This window comes from Phalangium opilio, unplaced genomic scaffold (genome assembly GCF_054372755.1).
Source record: "Phalangium opilio isolate 3A_F unplaced genomic scaffold, DU_Popi_V2 ptg000032l_1, whole genome shotgun sequence".
NCBI lineage: Eukaryota > Metazoa > Arthropoda > Arachnida > Opiliones > Phalangiidae > Phalangium > Phalangium opilio.
Window position 1 is genome coordinate 8,183,205 of NW_028324159.1, and position 21,882 is coordinate 8,205,086.

Consider the following 21,882-nt stretch of genomic DNA (forward strand, 5'->3'; position numbering starts at 1 on the left):
CGGCTTTGGGTTAGATTTTTCAACAAGTACAATTGGGGACGCCCAGGAACTATTCGATGGTCGTATAACTCCCAATTTCAACAACTCATCAAAAGCCCTGTCGATCTCCTCCCTCTTCTTATTGCTAACCGGACGGGGATGACACGCTATAGGCCTAGCGTCGCCCGTCTCTATAGAGTGCTCAATTAGCAAGGTTTCGCCAGGTTTCTTTGTGAATATACTTTGGAATTCCGAAAGCATATCCACCAACCTAGCTCTTTCATCTTTGCAACAGGTCGATTTCGACGCTAAAGCTTTTAACACCTTTAAGGGGGTCTTTTTCGCTTTTGACGATTTCGCCAAAGCAATTAAACGCCCCTTTTTCCATTTCTTCCGTATCGAACGGGATGACTTTTTGAGGGAAGGGGCCGATTGACCACCCACCTTCACTTAACCTAATGTCTATCCCCGTTCCTCGAAGAAAATCTCTCCCAAAAATAACTGAGGGTGTAAGACCTCGGACAATAAGAAAGCGCTGCCTTCTTTTCCCTCCGGGCCAATATACCTGGAGACGGATATCTCCGGCTACACGGCAAGTGCCGCGACCGAATCTAACCACTGTTCTATTAGCTTTTATCGCCATTTCTCGTTCTTCGAATATGGGTATGAATTCATCGCCCAACAAAGAAACTGACGATCCGCTGTCTAACAAGCCAAGGAACGATTGCCCCATAGCTTGAAATCTCAACAATGGGGGAGTTTTCCCGCCAAAATCGGAACAGCGATTAACCGATGGCGCGAAAATTCGAGTTTTCGAATTTCTTGACTGGTTTTTGGCCCTCGTTATTTTGGTTTCAATTTTATCACGAGGCCCCTCCCAAGAATAATTCGGATTTCCGATTATCTTGGTTGCCTCGTTTGCCCATTTCCCGGATTAGTACAATCCCTTTTGAAATGGCCGGGTTGGTTGCACTTGTAACAGCGCCCAATACCCCGATTACCTCTCCTTTGGACTGGATTTCCGCCAATGGATTGTGCATTAAAAGTTGCACCAGAATTATTATCTGAACGAGTATTTACTCCGCTCATCACTTGTCTCTGTACTCTAAAACAAGAGTACGGATCCAAGGCTGCCAATCCTACTCCCACCTGGTTTCCCGCAAATGCATTTGCATCCGCAGAAACAGACATAGTGACGGCTTTACTAACCGATTGATGCGATTGCTCAATCGTAGCACTTGCCCCTATGCCAAACCAGGTTCTAAGGATTCCAAACCAGGTTCTAAGGATTCCGCCATTGACGGTGGGGGTCTGTACATTACCTCGGCTAGGAGATCAGATTGAATAATCTTAGCCTCCTCAGCCAATTCAGTTAGGGTAGCGAAAGCTTTCCCCTTATCATTCTACGGTATGTCGAATGACACTGCCGTAGGACGCGCTGAATTTGTACACCGACCGGTGTTTCTAATCGGTGAGAATACTCCGATAAACAATGGATGTACTGAGTCAACGGTTCATTTTCTCCTTGAGTTCGGTTATCCAACTCAATTTGAATGCGCCTAGAGTAATCAGTAGCCTGATACTCTTTTCAAAAACAATCTCGGAATTCCGAAAGGTTTTTGAAAGCGGCTGAACCCCCCACAAATTTAAACCAGCGATCGGCCGGCCCTTGTAGATACAAAGGGATCACGTGAAAAAGGATATCCTTATCACTATAGCCGGTCGCTGATTGATACCGCAGAAGATCCTCGAGGTAATCCATCGGAGATTTCTCATCTGCGGGTCCTAAATAGGTTGGAGCGTCTACTCGCAACCTTACCTGGGGTGTTTGAGTTGGATTTCCAACGTTAGCTGCCCCACTACCTGAGACAAAACCTTGGAAGGCTTGACGCAGGGCATCACTATTAATTTGACTCATTTGCAGCGCCGGGTCTCCGGACACTGCTCCTTCGTCATTATTAGAGGAACCCCCGGATCTAGTTTCCAGCATAACTAAATAATAGCGAAATCGCTATATCTAATTTTACTTAACTGTACTAACTAACTATCAATCAACTAAATCGGCTCGCGACCCAAACATTCTTTCGATTTAAACTTAAAGAAAAATTAAACTAAGTACATGTATTACTCTATTATCTCAAAGCCCCACGTTGGGCGCCAGTTTGTAAGCCCTACAAAACTGGTAGGCTTACCCTACACACAAAAAACAACGTTTAGGGTTTAAACACAGCGCAAAAAACTAAACACGCTTAAATTATAAACATTTTTTTTTAAAGTGTTTAATATTGAAACGACATACTGTTTAAATCCTAAACACATAAAAGCTAAACATAAATATATGAAAAAACTCGTCATAATCACGTATAAAACCTAAACACATAGGAAACTAAGCGCACGCTCAACGCTTGTCTAAACAGTGGGGTTTATATCTGAACACTGGCATTTAGAAAATAACTATAGTGATTTGGATCTGTTTAGATTTTAAATACATGTATATTTTTGGAAAGGAAACGAAGTGCCTTAGAAATAGCAGAAGGCTCTGAGCATTACTAAATTTTTGAGAAACTTCAACATGAACATCATGTACCATATTTTTATCATACAAATATACATGTTTAACATTTATTATTAAAATATAAAATTTAATTTTTCGTAATTATATATAATGTGTATCTCGCCATGACCTCGCTTTATAGAAATACACAGTTTTCAAACTAGGAGGATTACACCAGGAGGCGTGGCTATTTGGTACTGACCTTTGTCCACCAAGTAGCCTGGCCTTCTGGTGTAAATGGTATAAATTCTCCTAGTCTGAAATAACGAAATGCGGGAAATGTAATTTGGCCTAAAATTTCTTTCTTCGAAAATCTATTTTGACACGTGACTAACAAAAAAATTGGCCGAAGAGATATATATATTAAAAAAAAGAAGTTTTTCCAACTCTGTTCCGTCGTCTTTGTTGCGGTCCCCCATGCTGGTCTTCAACGCCCCCCCCCACTCCAATTCCTAAGAACGGGTGAACGAATTAAGGTTCGCGCGCTTCTAGTGGGCAGTAGGAAAAAAAAAAGGTTCGAGCGCTTTACCTCTCAAGGAGGGAAAACCCATTGCAGTCGCGCGGTGCCAAGATAATTTGTCGCTATTTGGAAAATTAAGCGTTTTGCAAAGTTTCCGTACGTCAAGTTGGAAGAGAGTGTCAAGTTCAAGGTAACTCTTTCGCGAAAAAATTCTCCTAAAGAAAGGCGGCCATTCCTGCCTGCATTTACACGAGGTCAGGCAACGCTGAAGAGTGCAGAAGAATATTAATTGACCAAGGAAGATATTTATTGCTACTTTGGTAAGTAATTATTAATGATAATCCATTAAGTTTAGTAGCATTCTAGATAAATAAAGGTTATTTTTTAAAATGAAATAGCATCATTTGAATGCTTTTCTGATATTCAAAAACTAAGCCTAACTGGTTTAGTTTAGTCTGGACTCAAGATACTGTTAGATAACTTTTGGTTGAAAATAACTTATCAACGTTGGAAAACTTTAACGAATAGGTAAAATTATTTTTTTTTGTATTTAACGTTATTAAAAATAGATAGTTTTCACTGTTGAGGCTACAGAAAATCCCTCCCTCTTAGCTTAAAGTCAGTGCAGTGTTGTCAGACCCTTGGTGTAACAGGTTAGTCAAGTGCTGAATACTGATTCAATCTGAACTTTTAGCCATCTTTGTTCAGTCTTCTGACTCATCAACGGTCTGGCAACACTGGGGGAAAGACAAAAATCCCCTTTAGTGGAAACTATGTATATTTTTAAATTAAAAACCTTTCAATTTTAAAATGTTTTTAATTTTCAAATGCTTTTAATATATTCCAAAAAATTTCCTTACAATATTTTGAATGTGTATATTTGTGTAATTTTTCTTAACTTCAAACCTTGGGCAGTTGAACAAAAAAGGTAGGATAGTGTATTTATAATTTCATAAAAGATTAAATAGCACAAAGATGTAAGGGTTATTAAAGTGGAAGGTACTCTTGTAAAGGCGGGAAAATTAAAGATTTACGGCAAATTTGTTAGTCTATACATAGTTTACATACCAGGCTTCAGGGTTTACACAAGGAGGCCTGACTCACTGTGTGAGTCTAAAGCCAGGCCTCCTTGTGTAAATGGTATGGATAATAATAATAATTTAATAATAATTATATAATTCAATAATGATAATTGACTGCTTAATATTATTATTAATATTCACTCCTTCAATATTGTTCCACATGATTCCCCAACAACCAATAGCATTCTATTCTAAATGTACAAAAATAGACATTCTGGCTTTTAAAGGGAAATGAAGTTGTAAAGCCAGTAATAGAAACTTGGCAGTACTAGGTCACTGAACCTCGCTCTAGCTAGATAAGATACCTAGAGGGGGATCGGAAGACAGGCTGAAATAGCCTCAAACTCTGAAATAAAAAAAAAGAAATACCAGAATGGCGTCAGGGGGCGGAGCTAAGTCCCTATTATAATACCGTTCAGTTAATAAATACAGTACTAGTATTAAAACTGTCTTTAATGCCATTAAGCTAGAGCCTAGGTATTAAAGATTGGGCCCCAACTAAGTTAATCTCATTGATAAACAATAACAAAATAACGTCGAAAAATGTTTTTGTTTAGGCAAATGCCACTTTCTAAATTGTAGAGATGGCACAAATTCTAGTTTGTCAATTCTGCAGCTACTACACCCAGGATGATAAACTGCTACTACGACACGTTCTTCGCAGTCACAAACATTCTGCAAAAATATCTTTCCGTTGCAATGCATGTGGGGTAGTGTTCAAAAACCATAACTCTTATCGTACTCATAAGTTCCGAAAACATAAAAATATTGATTTGGGAATTCCGAATAATGTTGAGCAATTTGAAGAGTTTGTACCTAATGAAAGAGATAATCATGATGTACCGGTACAAAAGTTTATAGAGGCAAATTATGCTCTAAAACTTAAAGAAAAACACGGTTTATCAGATGAAGTCATTCATGATATCATGGCAACTACTGCTGATTTAATTAAAACATACACTATAGAAAACATTAACTTAGACGGTAGACCGTTATTTGATGGGCTTGAAACCGCATATAGGAGAGAAATGTTTTTTAAGTTGGAAATGAATTACGTACCTCCCGTGCGTATACTGGTGGGACAGTACAATCGCAGCAGCCTCACTCAACCAATGGCTAATGCTAATAAAAGTAAAAAGGCTTTTTCTTATTATGTTCCATTTCTTAAATCATTAAAAAATCTTCTGCAAATGCCAGAACTTGAGGAATATCTATCCAATGTTCCGCTAGAACAGGAAAGTGACATGATGTCAGATATATTTAGTGGGGAAGAAATAACAAGGAAGTGTCCTAATAAGAATAGCGGTAGACCTGAACTTAAAATCATAAACTTGTTAATTACATTATACTTAGATGATTTGGAAATAGCTAATCCGATTGGTGCTCATGCAAAGAAACATAAAGTTACTGTTTTTTACTGGCAAATCCTTAATTTACCTCCTCATTTAAGATCAAAATTAACTTCCATACAGCTACTTGCTGTTGGGAAACAAAAAGACCTTAAAGAATTTGGACTGGATGGTGTGCTACATGATTTTTTGAAAGAGATGTGCGAATTTAATTTGGGTATTAAGTGCGTTGTTAATGGAGTTGAGAAGATAGTAAAGGGTAAATTAGCGTATGTACTAGGAGACACCCTAGCGGCCCAAGAAATTGGTGGCTACAAAGAAGGTGTTGGAAGCGCTTTCAAGTTTTGCAGAACCTGCGAAATAACTAGACCTAATATAAGACAATGCACCCAAGTAGATTTTCCTTTGCGAAATAACTTAGAACATCATGATAGGCTAGAGTCACTAGATAATTGCTCCAAAAAAACTAGAGTATATTGGTCAAAACAGTGGGGAATTAATAAAAAAAGTCCATTTATTGGAATACCAGACTTTGAAGTCACTAAAGACCTTTTACATGACCCAATGCACGTACTCCTAGAAGGAGTAGTTAAGTATGAAACGAAACTAATGCTCGACCATTTTATCTATGGATTGAAACTATTTACGCTCGATGAACTTAATTATGCCATTCAATCATTCTCATATCAGAAAAATGAAATGGACGTGAAACCATCTCTAATAGAGAAGAAACATTTAAAGAAGGCAGAATTAAAGCAAACCGCATCGGCTATGAAAACCTTGCTTTTTCTTATGCCTCTGTATATCGGAGAATTAGTGCCGAAACAAAATCCACATTGGAGAAACTTTATAATTTTAACTCAGATAACACAGATTTGCTTTTCTTCTCTAGCTAATGATAGTACCGCGATGACACTTCAATGTTTAATATCGGAGCACAATGAAAACTTTCAAAATGTTTATCCAGATTCCAACATCACCCCAAAAATGCACTATATGTTACATTTTCCTGATCAAATGATAAAATATGGCCCTTTGAGATTTCATTCGTGTATGCGGATGGAGAGTAAACATTCTTATTTTAAACTTAAAAAATGGAGGTGTTTTAAGGACGTGCCCAAAACTATGGCTTTTAAGCATCAACGTTGGCTTTGCTTACAGCAAAGCAATGGCAGTGGGGGTAAAAATCAAAATTTCTTTGGGGATTTGGATATTGTTAAAGAGGGATATGACCGTGAAATTAATGAAGAAATAAGGAAATTGTTAATTATATTTGACGACAATGCAATGAACACTTGTTCTATGCATATAAGCCCAGAAATTACAATTTATGGTCATGGTTATTCTAAAGACGTTGTCTTATTGCAAAATTATTCTGAAGATTCCGGCCCATCCTTTATGGTTGTAAGTGAAGTTACGAGTATCAACCTCGTATCTTACGTTATATGTCTCCAAGCTGAAATAGATTTTTTTGACTGCCATTTAAACCGTTATGTGCTAAAAAGGCCATTGAGTGGAAGGAAGTATCTATTACCAATCAAAAAGCTTAAATACAAATGGCCACAGATATCCCACTTTCACCAAGGGAAATTATATGTTATGCTTTACAACACTCCAAATTTAGAGTGGTCATAAGGGAAGTCCAAGGTCTTGATAGAACCTCCCTTTTACTTTCTAATAAATATTTAAGTCTGCCATTTCAAGCATTTAAAAGCCTCTTCAAAGTTCAAGATGCTTAAACTTAAATTCAACCGTTTTGTGTGATTGCTTTACTGTTGTGAAAGAATCATAATATAAACCCTGTTTGTTTAGTTCAAATTTAATTAAATTAACTGCATGCTGGTAACGAACACTGCCCCCCTCCCAAAAAAAAACGGCTAAAAAGATATTTTATTTAATAAATATTTATGCATTTCTACAATTGGTACGTTTGTAGTTTAATAAATTGTGCATGAATATTAGAACTAAAAGTTCTTTCTTTTGGATTTGGGAAAGTTTGCTTCACTAAAATATTTCAAATTATTTTGTTCAACATAGTTAATTATGGCTGGCGTTGTATTTAAAATATCATCATCTGACAGAAAATTGAAAAAGGCTGTTATTGCAGACAGTTACTTAGGTTTCATGAGTTCTGGTAAGAAAACAAAAACGCTTAATATATCTTTATAGTCCTTACAATATAATAATGAAACTGGCCGGGGGTTTTTTCAGCTTGTTCCAAATTATCAATGCCGAAAATGAATGGTGCAACAGCTGTTCTTGAGTGTGACGGTACTGAATTAGATGATTGGGAGTTGTTGTGTGCTTTTAAAAATTCCCTAATTATCATTTTACAAGAAAATGAAGTTTTTTCATTTAATGAGTGCAATTCAAAACCTATGGTAATTAAAATTTCCTTTTATACGGATAGTACCATAAGTTTACAATTTTTGGAACAAGTAAAATATATGGTGTTCCTTTATTAATCAAACTGTACTCAAATATACCCCAAGTTAAACCTCGTTTAATTTTTAGGATGATTCTGATGTTTTTATGGAAAAAGACAATGATACAACTATAGGTATTTCAAATATTGGCGGTAGTGATGCCCCAACTACAGATACTTCTAATATTGAAAGTGTGGCGGATTCTCCATATATGGAGAATGTTATTGTGGGCAGTGTTGATTTGCACAGCTACCCAGAAACTGCATGTAACAATGATGAAACAAATGTGATATTCGTAAGTCTTAAAATTTTTAATTTGAAACTGTCTACATTATGTTTGTCTATGGCCTTACAGAAAGGAAACATAGTTATACCAAAATTTAGTGAATATACTGAACATAGACTGGCCGAAGGAAAACCTATGGGTATTATTTCGAAAATTATAGAAGAGTTGGCGTATGGGCTCATGAGAAACTATAGTATGAAAACACAAGGAGAGTACCAAGAAGTAGGAAAACAACTTTACGCAAAATACCCTTGTATACATGTCGACAGGACAGCTCTAACCCCTTGGGTAAGTTTAGAAGCATTGCATCCTGTTAATAGAAATCTAATTTTCATATTTTTATCAGCAATTTATCATAAACAAGCTTTCTGCCAAAATTAGGCACATTAGGTGGCTTGAAAAACGAAATGAAAAATCTGCGTTAAATAAATTGCAAAAGAAACGCAAGAGAATTAATATGAACCCAGATGAAGCACCATCATGTAGCATTGAGGTAGAGGAATTGGATGGGGATAATTACGAAGAATTGGTGGTAGAGCTGAGAGCTTCTTTTGCTGAGGTCGAACAAGACGTTCCAAAAATATTAAGACTAAACCGTCAAACATTTGTGAAAAGAAGAAAACTGGTCGCCAAGAATTCTACTGATTTCGAAGAAATATGTAACATTTTTCCCCACTTCACAGAGTCACGTTATGTAAGTACCGCAATAAACTGGAGGGAAGAGAATTTCCACCTTTTTAAACTGCTACAATTTACCTGATTATAATATTTTCAATAGCTTGAAGCAGAGTTGAATATGATATTGAATGTGGCGGACATACAAAAAACATTCTTAGAAAATTTTGACAAGCTAAGTGAACTAATTTCGGAGAAAGAGTTACCAGAGGTATAATTTTTATTACATTTAATCTGGTTTTCATTAATTTATATTTTCTAATAGAAAAAAGATGAACAAAGCGAAGCTGAAACCACTTTATCTGTTATCAGATTTTTAGAAACTAAACTCTGTGATACACCCCGATCGAAAGCAGGAGCAACCAAAAAGGGCAAGAAAAAAACAGAAAAGATACCATCGTTTTCAATAATAAGTGTGCAAGATGTGAGTTAATATATATTTTTTTGTCTGAGACTATGTTTTGATATATCCCTACTAAAAATAAATCTTCATTTTCAGACGTTGGAGAGTCCTTTAAAAGAGACCCCCCTCTTAATTATTAAAAAAGATGATCAAGAAAAGTTCTTGATCTACAAAAGTTTTCAAATGGAATTGAATGATGTACAATTGAAGACTGCTATTTTCACTTTAATGGCTTTTTATTATGTTTTTGATTTAAGCTACCCAACAATATTTAAACAAACTCTAGGGTTTTTACAAGAATATGCCCTCAGGGATAGTGGCCCAAAAAGCTACTTTGTGAAGTCAACAAAGTATTTAAAACTAGTTGAAGATATGCAATTCAATGAATTACTTCTAATTTAGTAATTAAAATTTTTTTCTAAAATGGTATATAATTCGTAATTACTGAGTGTATCCTATATGCAAAATATATAAGCCTAAACAATCTATAAAACTCGACGGGTGTAATGCCTAAACCATTTTGTGTTAAATGTATCCATAACCTAAATCTTTTAAAAATCAACACATGTGAAGCCTATACTATTTCATATTAGACATATCCAAAACCTAAACGTCTTGAAATTAGACCCATCTAATATCTAAACCTTTTCAAATTAGACCCGTCTAATATCTAAACCTTTTCAAATTAGACCCGTCTAATATCTAAACCTTTTCAAATTAGACCCGTCTAATATCTAAACCTTTTCAAATTAGACCCGTCCAATACCTAAACTTTTTCAAATTAGACCCGTCCAATACCTAAACTTTTTCAAATTAGACCCGTCCAATACCTAAACTTTTTCAAATTGGACGCGTTTAATATCTAAACTTTTTCAAATTGGACGCGTTTAATATCTAAACTTTTTCAAATTGGACGCGTTTAATATCTAAACTTTTTCAAATTGGACGCGTTTAATATCTAAACTTTTTCAAATTGGACGCGTTTAATATCTAAACTTTTTCAAATTGGACGCGTTTAGTATCTAAACCTTTTCAAATTAGACGCGTTTAATATCTAAACCTTTTCAAATTAGACCCGTCTAATATCTAAACGCTTCATCTTTAGGCATGTTTACAGATTAAGCTCTTACACTTTATACATGTCTTAAATCTAAACGTTTTCTCTTAGGACGTGTATAGGTTTTGAATATGTTTAAAAACGCGTTTCATTTTTGTGTTTAGGAAAATGTTTAGACTCTAAACACTGTTTTTTCTGTGTAGAGTAATACAGCACTGTTTCAATACAATAATTTATTTCAACTCACCCAGTCATCTTTTTAACTTAAAAACTAAAGTATACAATTTAACAAAGTAAAAATGGAAGAGCTCTCTCTTCGGTGAGCAGCCAAAAGATAACCTCCTGGTCCCCGGCCCCTCCTTTTATAGACACAGGGTCTCGAGTCGGGTCTAAGGGTTCCTTCCCCCTTGACTTTTGGTCAAGGGGTTAAGTCTCTGTCGGGATTCCGACGAGGACTGTTGCGCGGTGCAATAGGACTTTCTTAGACACCCCTGATAGTTTTACAAGCGTATGCTCGTTCCGCTGCCACCCCAAGCTCGCTAATTTTAACGTTATGAGGAGCAACGGCCTACCAGGGGTAACGCCATTTCGCGTTTGCGATATGGCCGTTACAATTCTGTACTTCGCAACTAAACAAGTTTTAACAGGCAAAATTTAGTATGACCTATAGGCTAGCTAATTGCTCTAACAATTTTACTATATGCTCGGTGAAACGACGAAAGCCCAAGAAAGGCTTTCTACACTACTTAACACTTAGTCAAAAGACGAAAGTGTCACAGTTTTAGGGGAAACCAAGTAAGTCGGAGCACAAACATAGACGCCAATTATTAATATATGGCTTTCATTTAAGACCTTTTAAAAATCTATTAAAATATTTGTTATTTTTGGAAGGTTATAGTCAAAATGGGTACGTTTGGAAAAATTCCCATGCTATTTTAATAGACATTTTCCTGTTTTCGTCAAAATCTGTGATTTAATTTAAAGAAATGAAAAGCACCCTTAACAACTATTGGAAAGATGTTCCAGAAATTTTAACCACATATTAAGGGCTAGGATTTTAGTTCAATGGAATTTTCTTCAAAACAGTACACATGGTACGAAAAAAGGTACATCCATTAAAAAAACCTTCTTTATACATCAGGGCCGTCATCAGGCCTGGTAGCTCCCATAGAAATACTTTATTATGGAAACTTCTAAAATATAATATCTCATTACCCGAGTTTACAATGGAACCAAATTTTCAAGTGCCAAAACTTCTAATGCGAACTGATACCTTTTACAACATTAACAAAACGTTAAACCCCATCGTAAGGATGCAATCAACTTGCATCAAATATTTAAGTTCCATAGATATCTTTCATACTATGACAAAAAAATTAATCCATTGAATTGTTGGTTTCTACTCTCAACTTTAATTTGGATATTTTGCAAGCTATTCTGTAGTTCTAATCAGTTTCTGGTTTTGCAAATATATGTTTTGTTTTAGTTGAAAAAATGTGTATATTATATGGAATCTCCTATGATATTTTTTTTGCACAAAAAACAAAATATTATATTCTAAATAATAATAACTATTGTAAAGGAAATAAACCAACCTAACCTAGTTCTCCATAATATTATCCTATGAAAAACATTAACACGTACAAAAATGGGCCAAGCCTTGCCTCGTGCCCTTTCTGCCGTAAAACGTTCTTAGATCCCATGTAGAGCCAAGTCTGCCTTTTTGTTCTTATTCAATCGCCAATTGAACAATTATGTTATTTAAGTCCTTTTCCTAATTAATAACCAATATTCTTTGACTCTATCATTATTATACATCTTTGTTCGTATCAAAATATCGTGACTTGGCAATCGCATGTAAGTAATATTAAAAGGGAGTCGAGGGGATATTCACTAAATCGTCGCAGATTTTAAAATAATCGAAGGTATGTTCACTAAATCGTTTATGGTCGAGTGGATATGTACAAGTTTATAAGATGAGTCTTGCATAACCCTATGTACAAGTTAATAAGGCGAGTTATGCATAACCCTATGTACACGTTCATAAGATAATTACATGCGATTTGTTTATAAGTTATTAAATAATTTAAATTCAGGTACTTTTTATATAAATGAGGAATCATCACGATTGACATTCATAGTAGTGTGATATTATCACCATCAATACATTAGTGAAAGACTTAAAAATATCATGTAGCGCCATCTAACGCATTTTAAACGAGTATACTAAACCAACCGATCCGATACTACCGGGAAACCCCGAATATCGGTGCCGATACCGATATGGTTTTGGTACCGGTTCATACCTGGTCTTCAGATTGTATCCAACCGACAGAAAGGATGCTTTGAGATTTCATCCCCATATATTATAAATTACATAGAAAAGTGTGGATGATATTCAATAATGAAGAAATAACTCTGGCTTGATATATTGGCAAAATGGTCACTTAAGTGTGGAAAACTGCACGATTTGTAGACAACTTGTAATTGTAATGCATATTTACCCAACCTTCCAATTTAAAGAAACATTATGTTACAAAATGTTTTAATATTTTGCTACCTTTTCCTTAGAACTGAACAAAAAAACGCTTTGAAACATCTGAGTCGTTCTTTTATTTAAAAAGTTACGTTTAAACATTTATCAAAAACGTAACCTCAATATAATAAAATAAAATTTTAGGTTAAATTCGAATAAGAAGTTTAACTCAATATTAACAATATTACTTCAAAAAATAGATCGTGACACATCCAAACTAAAACTATTATGAGACATGTCCTTTAAGTAGGCACATGTGTTTAAACGCTCTGTACACAACACGCTTCTGTATAATAACGCTTTTATTTTAATGAGGAAATGAAGATCTCATAACAGTCTTTGCAAGCTATAATACGCTTTGAATATTTTAAAGGTATAATAACTGATCAAGAAAATTTAGTAATTCATTTGTTTTCTTACATAATTCATCACCCTGATATCGAAATCAAAGCAGTTTATAATCTTTGCGCATTTCGAATTGCAAGATCATACGCGCAATTTAGTAATTGAACTACGATTTAATAACATGGAAGATAATGAAATGTTTTCATCCAAAAGCCAATAGGTGAGGAATGAGATACTTTTGGCCCGTGAAAGGCATTTCAATTAAATTATATTTCGATTCTCATTAAGGAGTAAATTTTCATTTCCACAATCAGATCAAGGCTGGAAAAGGTCATAGATTAATGTTTAAATATGAATTTAGGACTCATGTCAGAGTAAAGAGCCTTCATTTAAGTAGTCCTTTGATTACAATATTTGGAATAGCAAATATTCTAACAAATGAAAAGTAAATATTCCCATATAAATCTCTGACAATATCAGCTCGTTTTCATTTTAACGGGTCATGTTACAAGGTTCAGATCGATCTCGAAGATTCTACAAAAGGTTTTAACACATTTAGGGCGTTGTCTATATAGTTTATAGAAATACGCGGAATTTAAGGTTCTAGTAGCCAAGTAACAACTCGACAAGTGATTTCGTAGTGAGTATTACCTATATCTATACTATTCTATACGAATATATACTATTCTATACTACGACATAATACTCATGTATAATATTTTATGCTAATCTATAGAATTTTATGCTAATCTGTACTATTTTATACTAATATATACTGTTTTGTTCTAATAATTGCCATCTTTTACAAATCTAAACTATTCTAGGAAAGCGGTAGCTCTCTTAGATAAGATTCCACAGAACTACAATTCGGGCCTTCAAAAAGATCCACCCATTAGTTTATTAATCAAAAATGTCTTGGTTAGAATTAAGACCAAAAATGTATCGATAAGACTCAGGTTATCACTTGACTGAAGGATCAGATATTATTTTTTCTTTTTAATTGAAAGGCATTCTTAAGAAAAAAACAAAGTTCCATTACCGTTTTCCGTTGAAATAACTTATTTTACTGGCAGTCAATTTCAAAAATTTACTTATCTCGGCTTTTCGACCACAATTTAATTCCCAAAAACATTTTATTATTACATTAATTACTTTTGAGAGAGTACGTGTATGGCGCTGCGTTTTAAAATTTTCCTAAAGACGTTACATTTCCATTCGTTCACGGCACGCTTCGCAGTGGAACATTTTAATTATTCTTAAACCAATGGCGGCAAATTCAATAGGGACAGTAAGATTTTTACTCGTGGTTTTGCACAATGATGTTATATCAAGTGTACTTTAGTCAACCGTTTTATTTTCTTTCTCATGGTTCAGGGTATGATCAGTGTTACTCCCCAATTTCTCTCTCTAGTTTCTAACAATAATTAGAGACTATTTGATATGGCACGTCACAACGTTATGTACATTTATAAATTCTAAGTAGCACAAAAGGAAAAGAATCCCATTTTTTATAATTTGGTTTGAAACAAATAAACGCATGATAGTAGTTATAACGAACTAAAAGTCAAGGGAATGACACCGGTAATGAGCAGCAAAATGAGAAGAAAGTTTTCTTCAAGTTAGCAATGGGAGATTGTAGTGAAAATAGTAATCTGGAATTTTGTTCGTTAAAATCTTAATATATCATGAAAAATTCAAGTGAGGAGGCGGCACTACCTTGAAAGATTGAATTGGCGTGAACGAGTAGTCCGTAAAAATGCAAGATAACATTGAAATAATTCTCTTGCATCATAGACCACTCGATCCATATTCACGAACGAAACCTGCTCGCGCTATAGCAGCTTGTGTCGTTAAGCGTGCGTGATCGAGTGGGCTACGCCTGGCACCGAAGTCCACCCAGCATCCTCAGCGTTTAGATGATGCATCACAAGGTACACTGGGAGTTTCAGTGCCGCAGGTCACACATGATGATATTTCAACTCCAGTTTACACCAGTTCTCCCTGGTCGTACTAGTAGTTGTTTGTAACTTTTAAAAGGTTGTTTTCACGGCTAAGCAGACAGCCATTACAGTTTCTTTATTGTTTTATAGCTCCCAAAAGTAGTTAATGTAATGATAAAATGTTTTTGGGGAATGCAATTGTGGTCGAAAACCCGAGATAAGTAAATTTTTTAAATTGATTACCAGTAAAATAAGTTATTTCAACGGAAAACGGTAATGGAACGTTGTTTCTTCTTAAGCATGCCTTTAAGTTTCAATTAAGAAGAAAAATTAATATCTGATCCTTCAGTCAAGTGATAACCTCAGTCTTATCGATACTTTTCAGGTCTTGATTCTAATCAGGACATTTTTGATAAATATCTGTTCCTTCAGTCTTCATTTTAATTAAGATTAATAAGAAACCGTTTTACATTTTCAAAATCTGCACTACGCAGAAACATATCTAAAGGGTACCGTAACTTTAAGTCAATCGGACAATTATTTATAATGATACTTCAAAAATAAACGTAAATCATTAAAAGTTGGTATTCTTAATATAATTAACATAATACAATTTTTACAATCGCTTATTGAAACGCGAGACGCCCCCTAAAAATTCCAGAAATAGGACCAAATTGACAATTTTTTAAAACGCTGATTTATGTCTGTTTAGCCTTTGGCTCAAACTTTTCATAAGCCCAATATGAAATTCGGATACCCTTAAAACTTCTCAAAGACGATCCGAGATTGTCAATGTCGAACTTTTTTGTAGCATCAACTTACGTCTGTTTGATATTAAGCTTATAAACCTTAAACACAATATAGACAGGGCAATGCCGACTCAATTTATAAGGGCTACCCTAAAAGTCCACAAACATGATTCAAGATTGTTAATACGCCTGAAAAGTGCCCTCTTCAAAATATGTAGCCGTGGAAAAGAGAGCGTGATCGAGTGGGCTATGCTAGTGGGTATTTTGGTAAGAAGTCGCAGGGGTTGGGACTCCAGGCATAGTCCACTCCATCACGCACGCGACAACGCAAAGCAACTCGCAGCTTGCGATGTGTTGCGCGTGATCGAGTAGGCTATGCTCCGGGCAAAAGAAATCTTCAGTTCAGCGTTGGAAACAGGGTGGGAAATAAGTTTTTTTTAAACTGGACATTAGGCCAGTGACCCTTCTGACTTGGAATAAATAAACTGGTCCGTGACCATTGACCTGAGCACTTCGTTTGCTAAGCTAAATAAATGGATAATTAAAATATTATAATTTTAATGTGTGGACTCTGGTTACCCATCAATTTTTTAGTAGTCTCGTGGACCACTGACCCATCTCCGATTTAATTTTTGAACAGTACCAGGCAATTTTTAAACTGGTCATTTGCCCTGTGTTAGAGCCTTATTTCCCACGCTGGTTGGAAATAAGGCGGTGGCACAGGGAAAAGGACCAGTTTAAAAATTAAATCGGAGGGAAGCAGTGGTTCACGGGACCACTAAGGAAATTCTAGGGTGACCAGGGTCCTGACATTATCTGGACTATTTTAGTTACCCACTTCTTTAGTTGAGCAGACGCCGCGCCCTGGTCATTGGTCATGGACCAGTTCATTTAATCAAGGACAGTGGGGTCGCTGGCCCAATGTCTAGTTTTAAAAAGATCATTTTTTCCCACCCTGCTTCAGTTGGGAGTTCTGGAGCTCCTAAAGTCCAGACAAAGGCTACGTTCAGTTACGAAAATCTCAAGGAAATCGCTGTTTTCTTGGTATTTGGTTGATGGGCTCTGATCGGAAAAGTGACATTTTGAAGTTAGCGCTGTTTTCGAAAATGGAGTTGGGGAAACGTCTTACTGGCCCTCAAAACGTTACCGAACTCAATTGGCTCTATTCAATTATTGCCGAGCTCGTAAATAATGAAATTGTTTAAGAAAATTATGCCCTAATTAATGGTAGAAGTAGTTTTTTAAAGATAATTAATTTAACTACTGTAGGAATAGCATTATTGGAATTTAATTTTTAAATCTCGCGCCAACTTTTCGTCTGTCAAGTGTTCAACAGTCAAGAGCTACGTCACGCCATCAAAAAAACCATATCGATTAGATGGTTCCTTTGATTGGCAAGCGCTGAGCATCATGACGTCAAAACCGTAAACGTGAAAAAGCGTACAGTAGGGAAAATCTGACATCGCTAAGCGCTGTCATCAAAGAGGGTTACTAAACGTACCCATAGACGCAATGTCAAGGATTCATTTCTCATAATCGAGAAAGGCCAACTCTGTTGTGTATGTTGCGACCCAATCTCCGAAATAAATAATCTTATTATCAATTATAAAAAATACCTTGTTAGAACAAAAAAAATGTTATTTTTTTACTATTTGTTTAGTTTATGATAAACGCCGGTATAAATAGCTAAACATTATCTCTCAGAAATCAGTTCACGCATCCTAATCATGTCTCCGATATTTAATTTAATTTGTACTTAAGAATTTGACGACCGATGTTAATAAATGCATTTGAATTACTTTAAGTAAACGTACTTCGAGTTATTTGGGAAGGTAGTCGCGACATTTCTTGGTGCCGAAACCCGGGAAAGGAGCTAAATCGAGTAGAAACTAGTCGCGTTAATTACCGTGAGAGTTAAGTTCGGGACATGGAAAAGCAGAAGTTAATCAAAGCAAGAACAGCTCTCAAAGGACGGACTGATACACTTCTGGATAAGATTAACTATGAACTCAACCTAAAGGAGACTGACTGCAAGAAGCTAGAGAATTTCCACGGTCAACTTCAAGACAAACGGAAGTAACTGACCGAGACCAACGAGAAGATCTTGGAACTGATAGCAGCCGGCGAGGACGAGGAGATAGCTGGAGAAGTCGACTCCGCCGAAGAATACGATGAGAAAATCCAGGAAGTGAATCGAGACATCTTAAAACATCTAGGAATTGAAAGCTCCATATCTTCAAGAAGGAATTCCACCCAGAGCAGAGACGAGCCAGGAAGAATCTCAGTCAAGTTACCACGTCTAACTATCCAGAAGTTCAGCGGCGAAGTCACGCAATGGCAAACATTCTGGGGTCTGTTTAGTACATCGATTGACGAGAACAACGCCTTGGCCAAAACGGATAAATTCAATTACCTCCGTTCATATTTGGAGGGACCCGCACTCACAGCAGTAGGAGCGTATTCCTTGTCCGATGAGAACAATGCTCATGCCATACAAACCTTAAACAATCGCTTTGGTCAAAGAAATTCAGCTATGCGATCTCACATGAACAAGTTGATCCACTCAGCACAAGTCAAAAGTTCCCAAGACGTCAAAGCCCTTCGTGACCTTTACGACACATGTGATGCACAAATGAAGAGTCTCGCCTCGCTGGGAATTAAGGAAAATACGTATAGCAGAATGCTCTACACGATCATACTGAATTGCCTGCCGTCCGATATGAACTTGGAGTATAGTAAGAAACTCGATAACGAAGATGACTGGGATCTACATATCCTTGTGGACTTTCTACGGCGGGAAGTAGAAAGTCGAGAGCGAACGCTAATCAGGAGTAAACCGGAATCAGAGGAAAGGAGAGCCGCATACTCTTACCAAAGACCAAGAAGCGAAGCAATCTCATTTAAGCCTTTCAATACCTCAGTGAAAAGTCGACTGCCTACTACCGTAGCACTGACCACTGCCGTTGCCAACGTCCGTGTTTTTTGCGATGAATCCAGTCATAGGCCAGATGAATGTAAAGCCACTTACGAACAGAAGATAGAGTCAATTAAAGCCAAGAATCGCTGTTTCAACTGTCTCGGTTACGATCATACAGCGAGGCGTTGTAAATCCAGAGGAAAATGTCAAGTCTGCCAAAGAAGACATCATACGTCAATCTGCCGAGAGAAAAAATCAAACGTTGAGCAAAACGACACGTCAAGTGACCCAGAAAATACGCAAGATCAACACGCCTCGAACATCTGTACCGGGTTGATTTCGATGACTTAATTCGGACTCAAAAACTCCCAAGTCTATCTACAAACGCTGGTACTTGCCATTGTAGGTTCTACGAGGGAAGCCTTTGCCAGATGCATCTTCGACAACGGTAGCCAACGGTCCTTCATAGTGTTGTAAATTTTCCGGAAAAATAAAACGCGGAAAATTTTCCGGAAACTTTTCCGGAAAATTTTCCGCGAAGAGGAAACTTTTCCGCTAATCGGAAAAATATAAAACTAGCAATAAAGTGAGCTTAGAGTCAATTTATCAAACTTTTGAAGATATTTCGATAGCTTCTTCAGTTTTGTTGTCCTGAGTTCGAAATTAATATAATAGATACATTTTAAAATAGAAACTGCAGCCTTTTTATATAATTGAATTACGAATTTGACTAATTACACCTCGCTGACTTACCAAATGTAGTTGCATATCATGAGATGACTCATTTTTCGTGCAGTTAATTTTAAAACTTTTCAATACAGATGGGGAAAGGTTTTTGCACATACTAGATGAAAGGTGGCGTTTCATCCACGTTGCGTTATTTGCATAACATTGTTTACAATATATACATTCTCCAGTTATTTTGCCATCTTTAGTAGATTTATTAAAGTACCGCCAAATATTAGTGGTTGATTTTTCCATAATTTGTGACTTTAAACAGGGTTAACAAACAATTTTTTCCCCTCCGAATTCACCGAAAACAAAATAATGAATGTTTTGAAAAGAAATGCAATTGAAAAATTTTAAAGTTTTAACATTTTAATTGAGAAATCGGTAGCGGAAAAATACGGAAAATTTTCCGGAAAAATATAGCTCGGTCATTTTCCGGAAAATTTTCCGAGCGGAAAAATTTCCGCGGAAAAATTTCCGCGGAAAATTTTCCGACTTACAACCCTAGTCCTTCATAAGAGAAGATGTATCCAGAGCCCTGGAGTTGCCCGTAGTAACAGAAGAACTGGTTCGAATTAATCCCTTTGGAGAAGCCAAAGAAAGTACTAAGATGCAGAGACGATTAAAAGCGAAACTGAAGAGCATTATGGATCCTAGCATCATAGTAGAGCTGACTCTTCTGGAAAAACCAGTAATTTGCGGTGCAAGCGTTGGAGTTCCTGGAGCTGACATAAGGCGACAAATGACTGAGAGGGGTATCAAGCTAGCTGACGAAACCAACCTAAACGGAGCCAAGGTATCACCAGAGTTGATAGTCCTAGTAGGAGCAGATTTCTATTGGAAGCTCTGCCAAATGAATTTCAAGAGACAGGAAGGTGACGTCGTAGCGGTCGAGACAACGTTCGGCTGGTCTGTCCAAGGGCCGACACCTGTGTCAGCAAACTATCCGATCCAATCATCCATAGCCGTGAACCTGGTCGTAGAAGAAGAACTGTTGTCTCAGTATCTCAGGAAGTTCTGGGAGCTCGAATCTATGGGTATCCAAAGTAGTCAAAGCCTCACCGTTCCAGAGCAAGGTATCATTTAAATACATAAAAGTAGTATTGAGATCATTGAAGGTCGCTACCAAGTACAGCTGCCATGGAAGCAAGATCATCCAGATATCAAAAACAACTTGTCAGTCGCTACTAAAATAATTTATGGACTAATTCGAAGATTTCAACAAAGCCCGTCTCTATACTATCGCTATCAAGAAGTAATCAATGACTATCTCTCCCACAACATAATTGAAGTCATTCCTGCCGACCAAATCTCAACGAAACCTGGGTTGTCTTATTATATTCCACACTTCGAAGACGAGCGCGAAGATAAGACAACAACCAAGACGCGCATTGTATTTGACGCTTCATCTAAAGAAAGAGGATCTCCGTCATTAAATGATTGCCTGCACGCTGGTCCGAACCTCAACCCAGATCTGTTGGATATCTTATTGCGATTCAGAGAAATGAAAATTGGAATCATGGCAGACGTGGAGAAAGCATTTCTCCAAATATCATTGGATCCCAAGGATCGGGATTTTGTGAGGTTCCTATGGATTGCCGATGCACATGGACCCGACAAACCGAGAATTATTCATCTACGCATGACCCGAGTTCTCTTCGGAGTGACCTCAAGCCCATTCCTGCTCACAGCCACTCTACAGCACCACTTCAAGACTCTACAGGAGGAGTATTCAAAGACTTGCAAAATGCTCCTCAGCACCCTATTCATCGATGATTATGTTGGTGGAACCGATTCTGTAGAGGAAGCTATTGACCTTCGAAAGCAAGCCTGTCAGATTATGAAGCGAGCAGGGATGAACCTAAGAAAATGGGTGGCCAGTTCCAGAGAGGTTATGTCCATATGGAAGTCAGATAGTGATCACGAACAGCTCACTACGCAACCAAGTTCATCTCAAAAGTACTTGGTATCACTTGGGATCTACAGTCCGATGCCTTTGCCTTCGACGTCGCGTCACTTTGGGAGTTCCTAAAACAGAAGGAAGAAACCAAGAGAGGACTTTTGCAAGCCGCGCCAAGAATATTTGACCCCATCGGTCTCCTAGCTCCATTCATCATCACTGTCAAGTGTCTCTTCCAACGGTTATGGCGACATGGCATTGATTGGGACGATAAGTTGCCTCCGGAAATTCAAGTCGAATGGGAACCTTGGTGTCAAGACTTACCCAATCTCCAGAAACTCAAGATCCCCAGATGGTATTTCGCGGAGGCAGATAGTCCAGTCCAAGACGTTGAGATCCACGTGTTTTGCGACGCCAGCGAAAAAGCATAGGCAGCTGTCAGTTACTTACGGTATCGCACAGAATCCCGAATGTATGGAGTAACCATCGTCTCCT

General features: G+C 36.9%; 3 protein-coding genes across 3 annotated transcripts; all 3 read left to right on the forward strand.

Moving 5' to 3' along the window:
* Positions 1-5,121: 5,121 nt before the first annotated feature.
* On the forward strand, positions 5,122-7,984 carry LOC149685852 (uncharacterized). Its single transcript, XM_089871066.1, has 4 exons — positions 5,122-6,828; positions 7,462-7,558; positions 7,636-7,723; positions 7,939-7,984. Exons 1-4 carry the CDS (start codon positions 5,122-5,124, stop codon positions 7,982-7,984), a joined length of 1,938 nt encoding a protein of 645 aa, XP_089727192.1.
* A 42-nt stretch (positions 7,985-8,026) lies between these two features.
* Positions 8,027-9,448, forward strand: LOC149685853 (uncharacterized). Its single transcript, XM_089871142.1, has 5 exons — positions 8,027-8,145; positions 8,206-8,424; positions 8,483-8,830; positions 8,915-9,022; positions 9,077-9,448. The coding sequence occupies exons 1-5, from the start codon at positions 8,062-8,064 to the stop codon at positions 9,242-9,244; spliced, it is 927 nt and encodes a 308-aa protein (XP_089727268.1). The 5' UTR covers positions 8,027-8,061; the 3' UTR covers positions 9,245-9,448.
* A 1,914-nt stretch (positions 9,449-11,362) lies between these two features.
* LOC149685854 (uncharacterized) lies at positions 11,363-21,818 on the forward strand. Its single transcript, XM_089871067.1, has 6 exons — positions 11,363-11,578; positions 16,742-16,885; positions 17,943-19,090; positions 20,007-20,563; positions 20,606-21,453; positions 21,525-21,818. The coding sequence occupies exons 1-6, from the start codon at positions 11,363-11,365 to the stop codon at positions 21,816-21,818; spliced, it is 3,207 nt and encodes a 1,068-aa protein (XP_089727193.1).
* Positions 21,819-21,882: the final 64 nt, after the last annotated feature.

Bases quoted from the DNA above. Each gene is read 5' to 3' on its own strand.
- LOC149685852 (XM_089871066.1), top strand. From the start codon at position 5,122: ATGAATTACGTACCTCCCGTGCGTATACTGGTGGGACAGTACAATCGC. The intron at 6,829-7,461 runs GTAAGTGAAGTT...TGTTCAACATAG, and splicing joins CCGGCCCATCCTTTATGGTT to TTAATTATGGCTGGCGTTGT. The intron at 7,724-7,938 runs GTGTGCTTTTAA...TTTAATTTTTAG, and splicing joins TTAGATGATTGGGAGTTGTT to GATGATTCTGATGTTTTTAT.
- LOC149685854 (XM_089871067.1), top strand. From the start codon at position 11,363: ATGGTACGAAAAAAGGTACATCCATTAAAAAAACCTTCTTTATACATC. The intron at 20,564-20,605 runs GTATCATTTAAA...AGATCATTGAAG, and splicing joins CCTCACCGTTCCAGAGCAAG to GTCGCTACCAAGTACAGCTG. The intron at 21,454-21,524 runs GTATCACTTGGG...TTCCTAAAACAG, and splicing joins GTTCATCTCAAAAGTACTTG to AAGGAAGAAACCAAGAGAGG.
- LOC149685853 (XM_089871142.1), top strand. From the start codon at position 8,062: ATGGAGAATGTTATTGTGGGCAGTGTTGATTTGCACAGCTACCCAGAA. The intron at 8,146-8,205 runs GTAAGTCTTAAA...ATGGCCTTACAG, and splicing joins ATGAAACAAATGTGATATTC to AAAGGAAACATAGTTATACC. The intron at 8,425-8,482 runs GTAAGTTTAGAA...TATTTTTATCAG, and splicing joins GGACAGCTCTAACCCCTTGG to CAATTTATCATAAACAAGCT.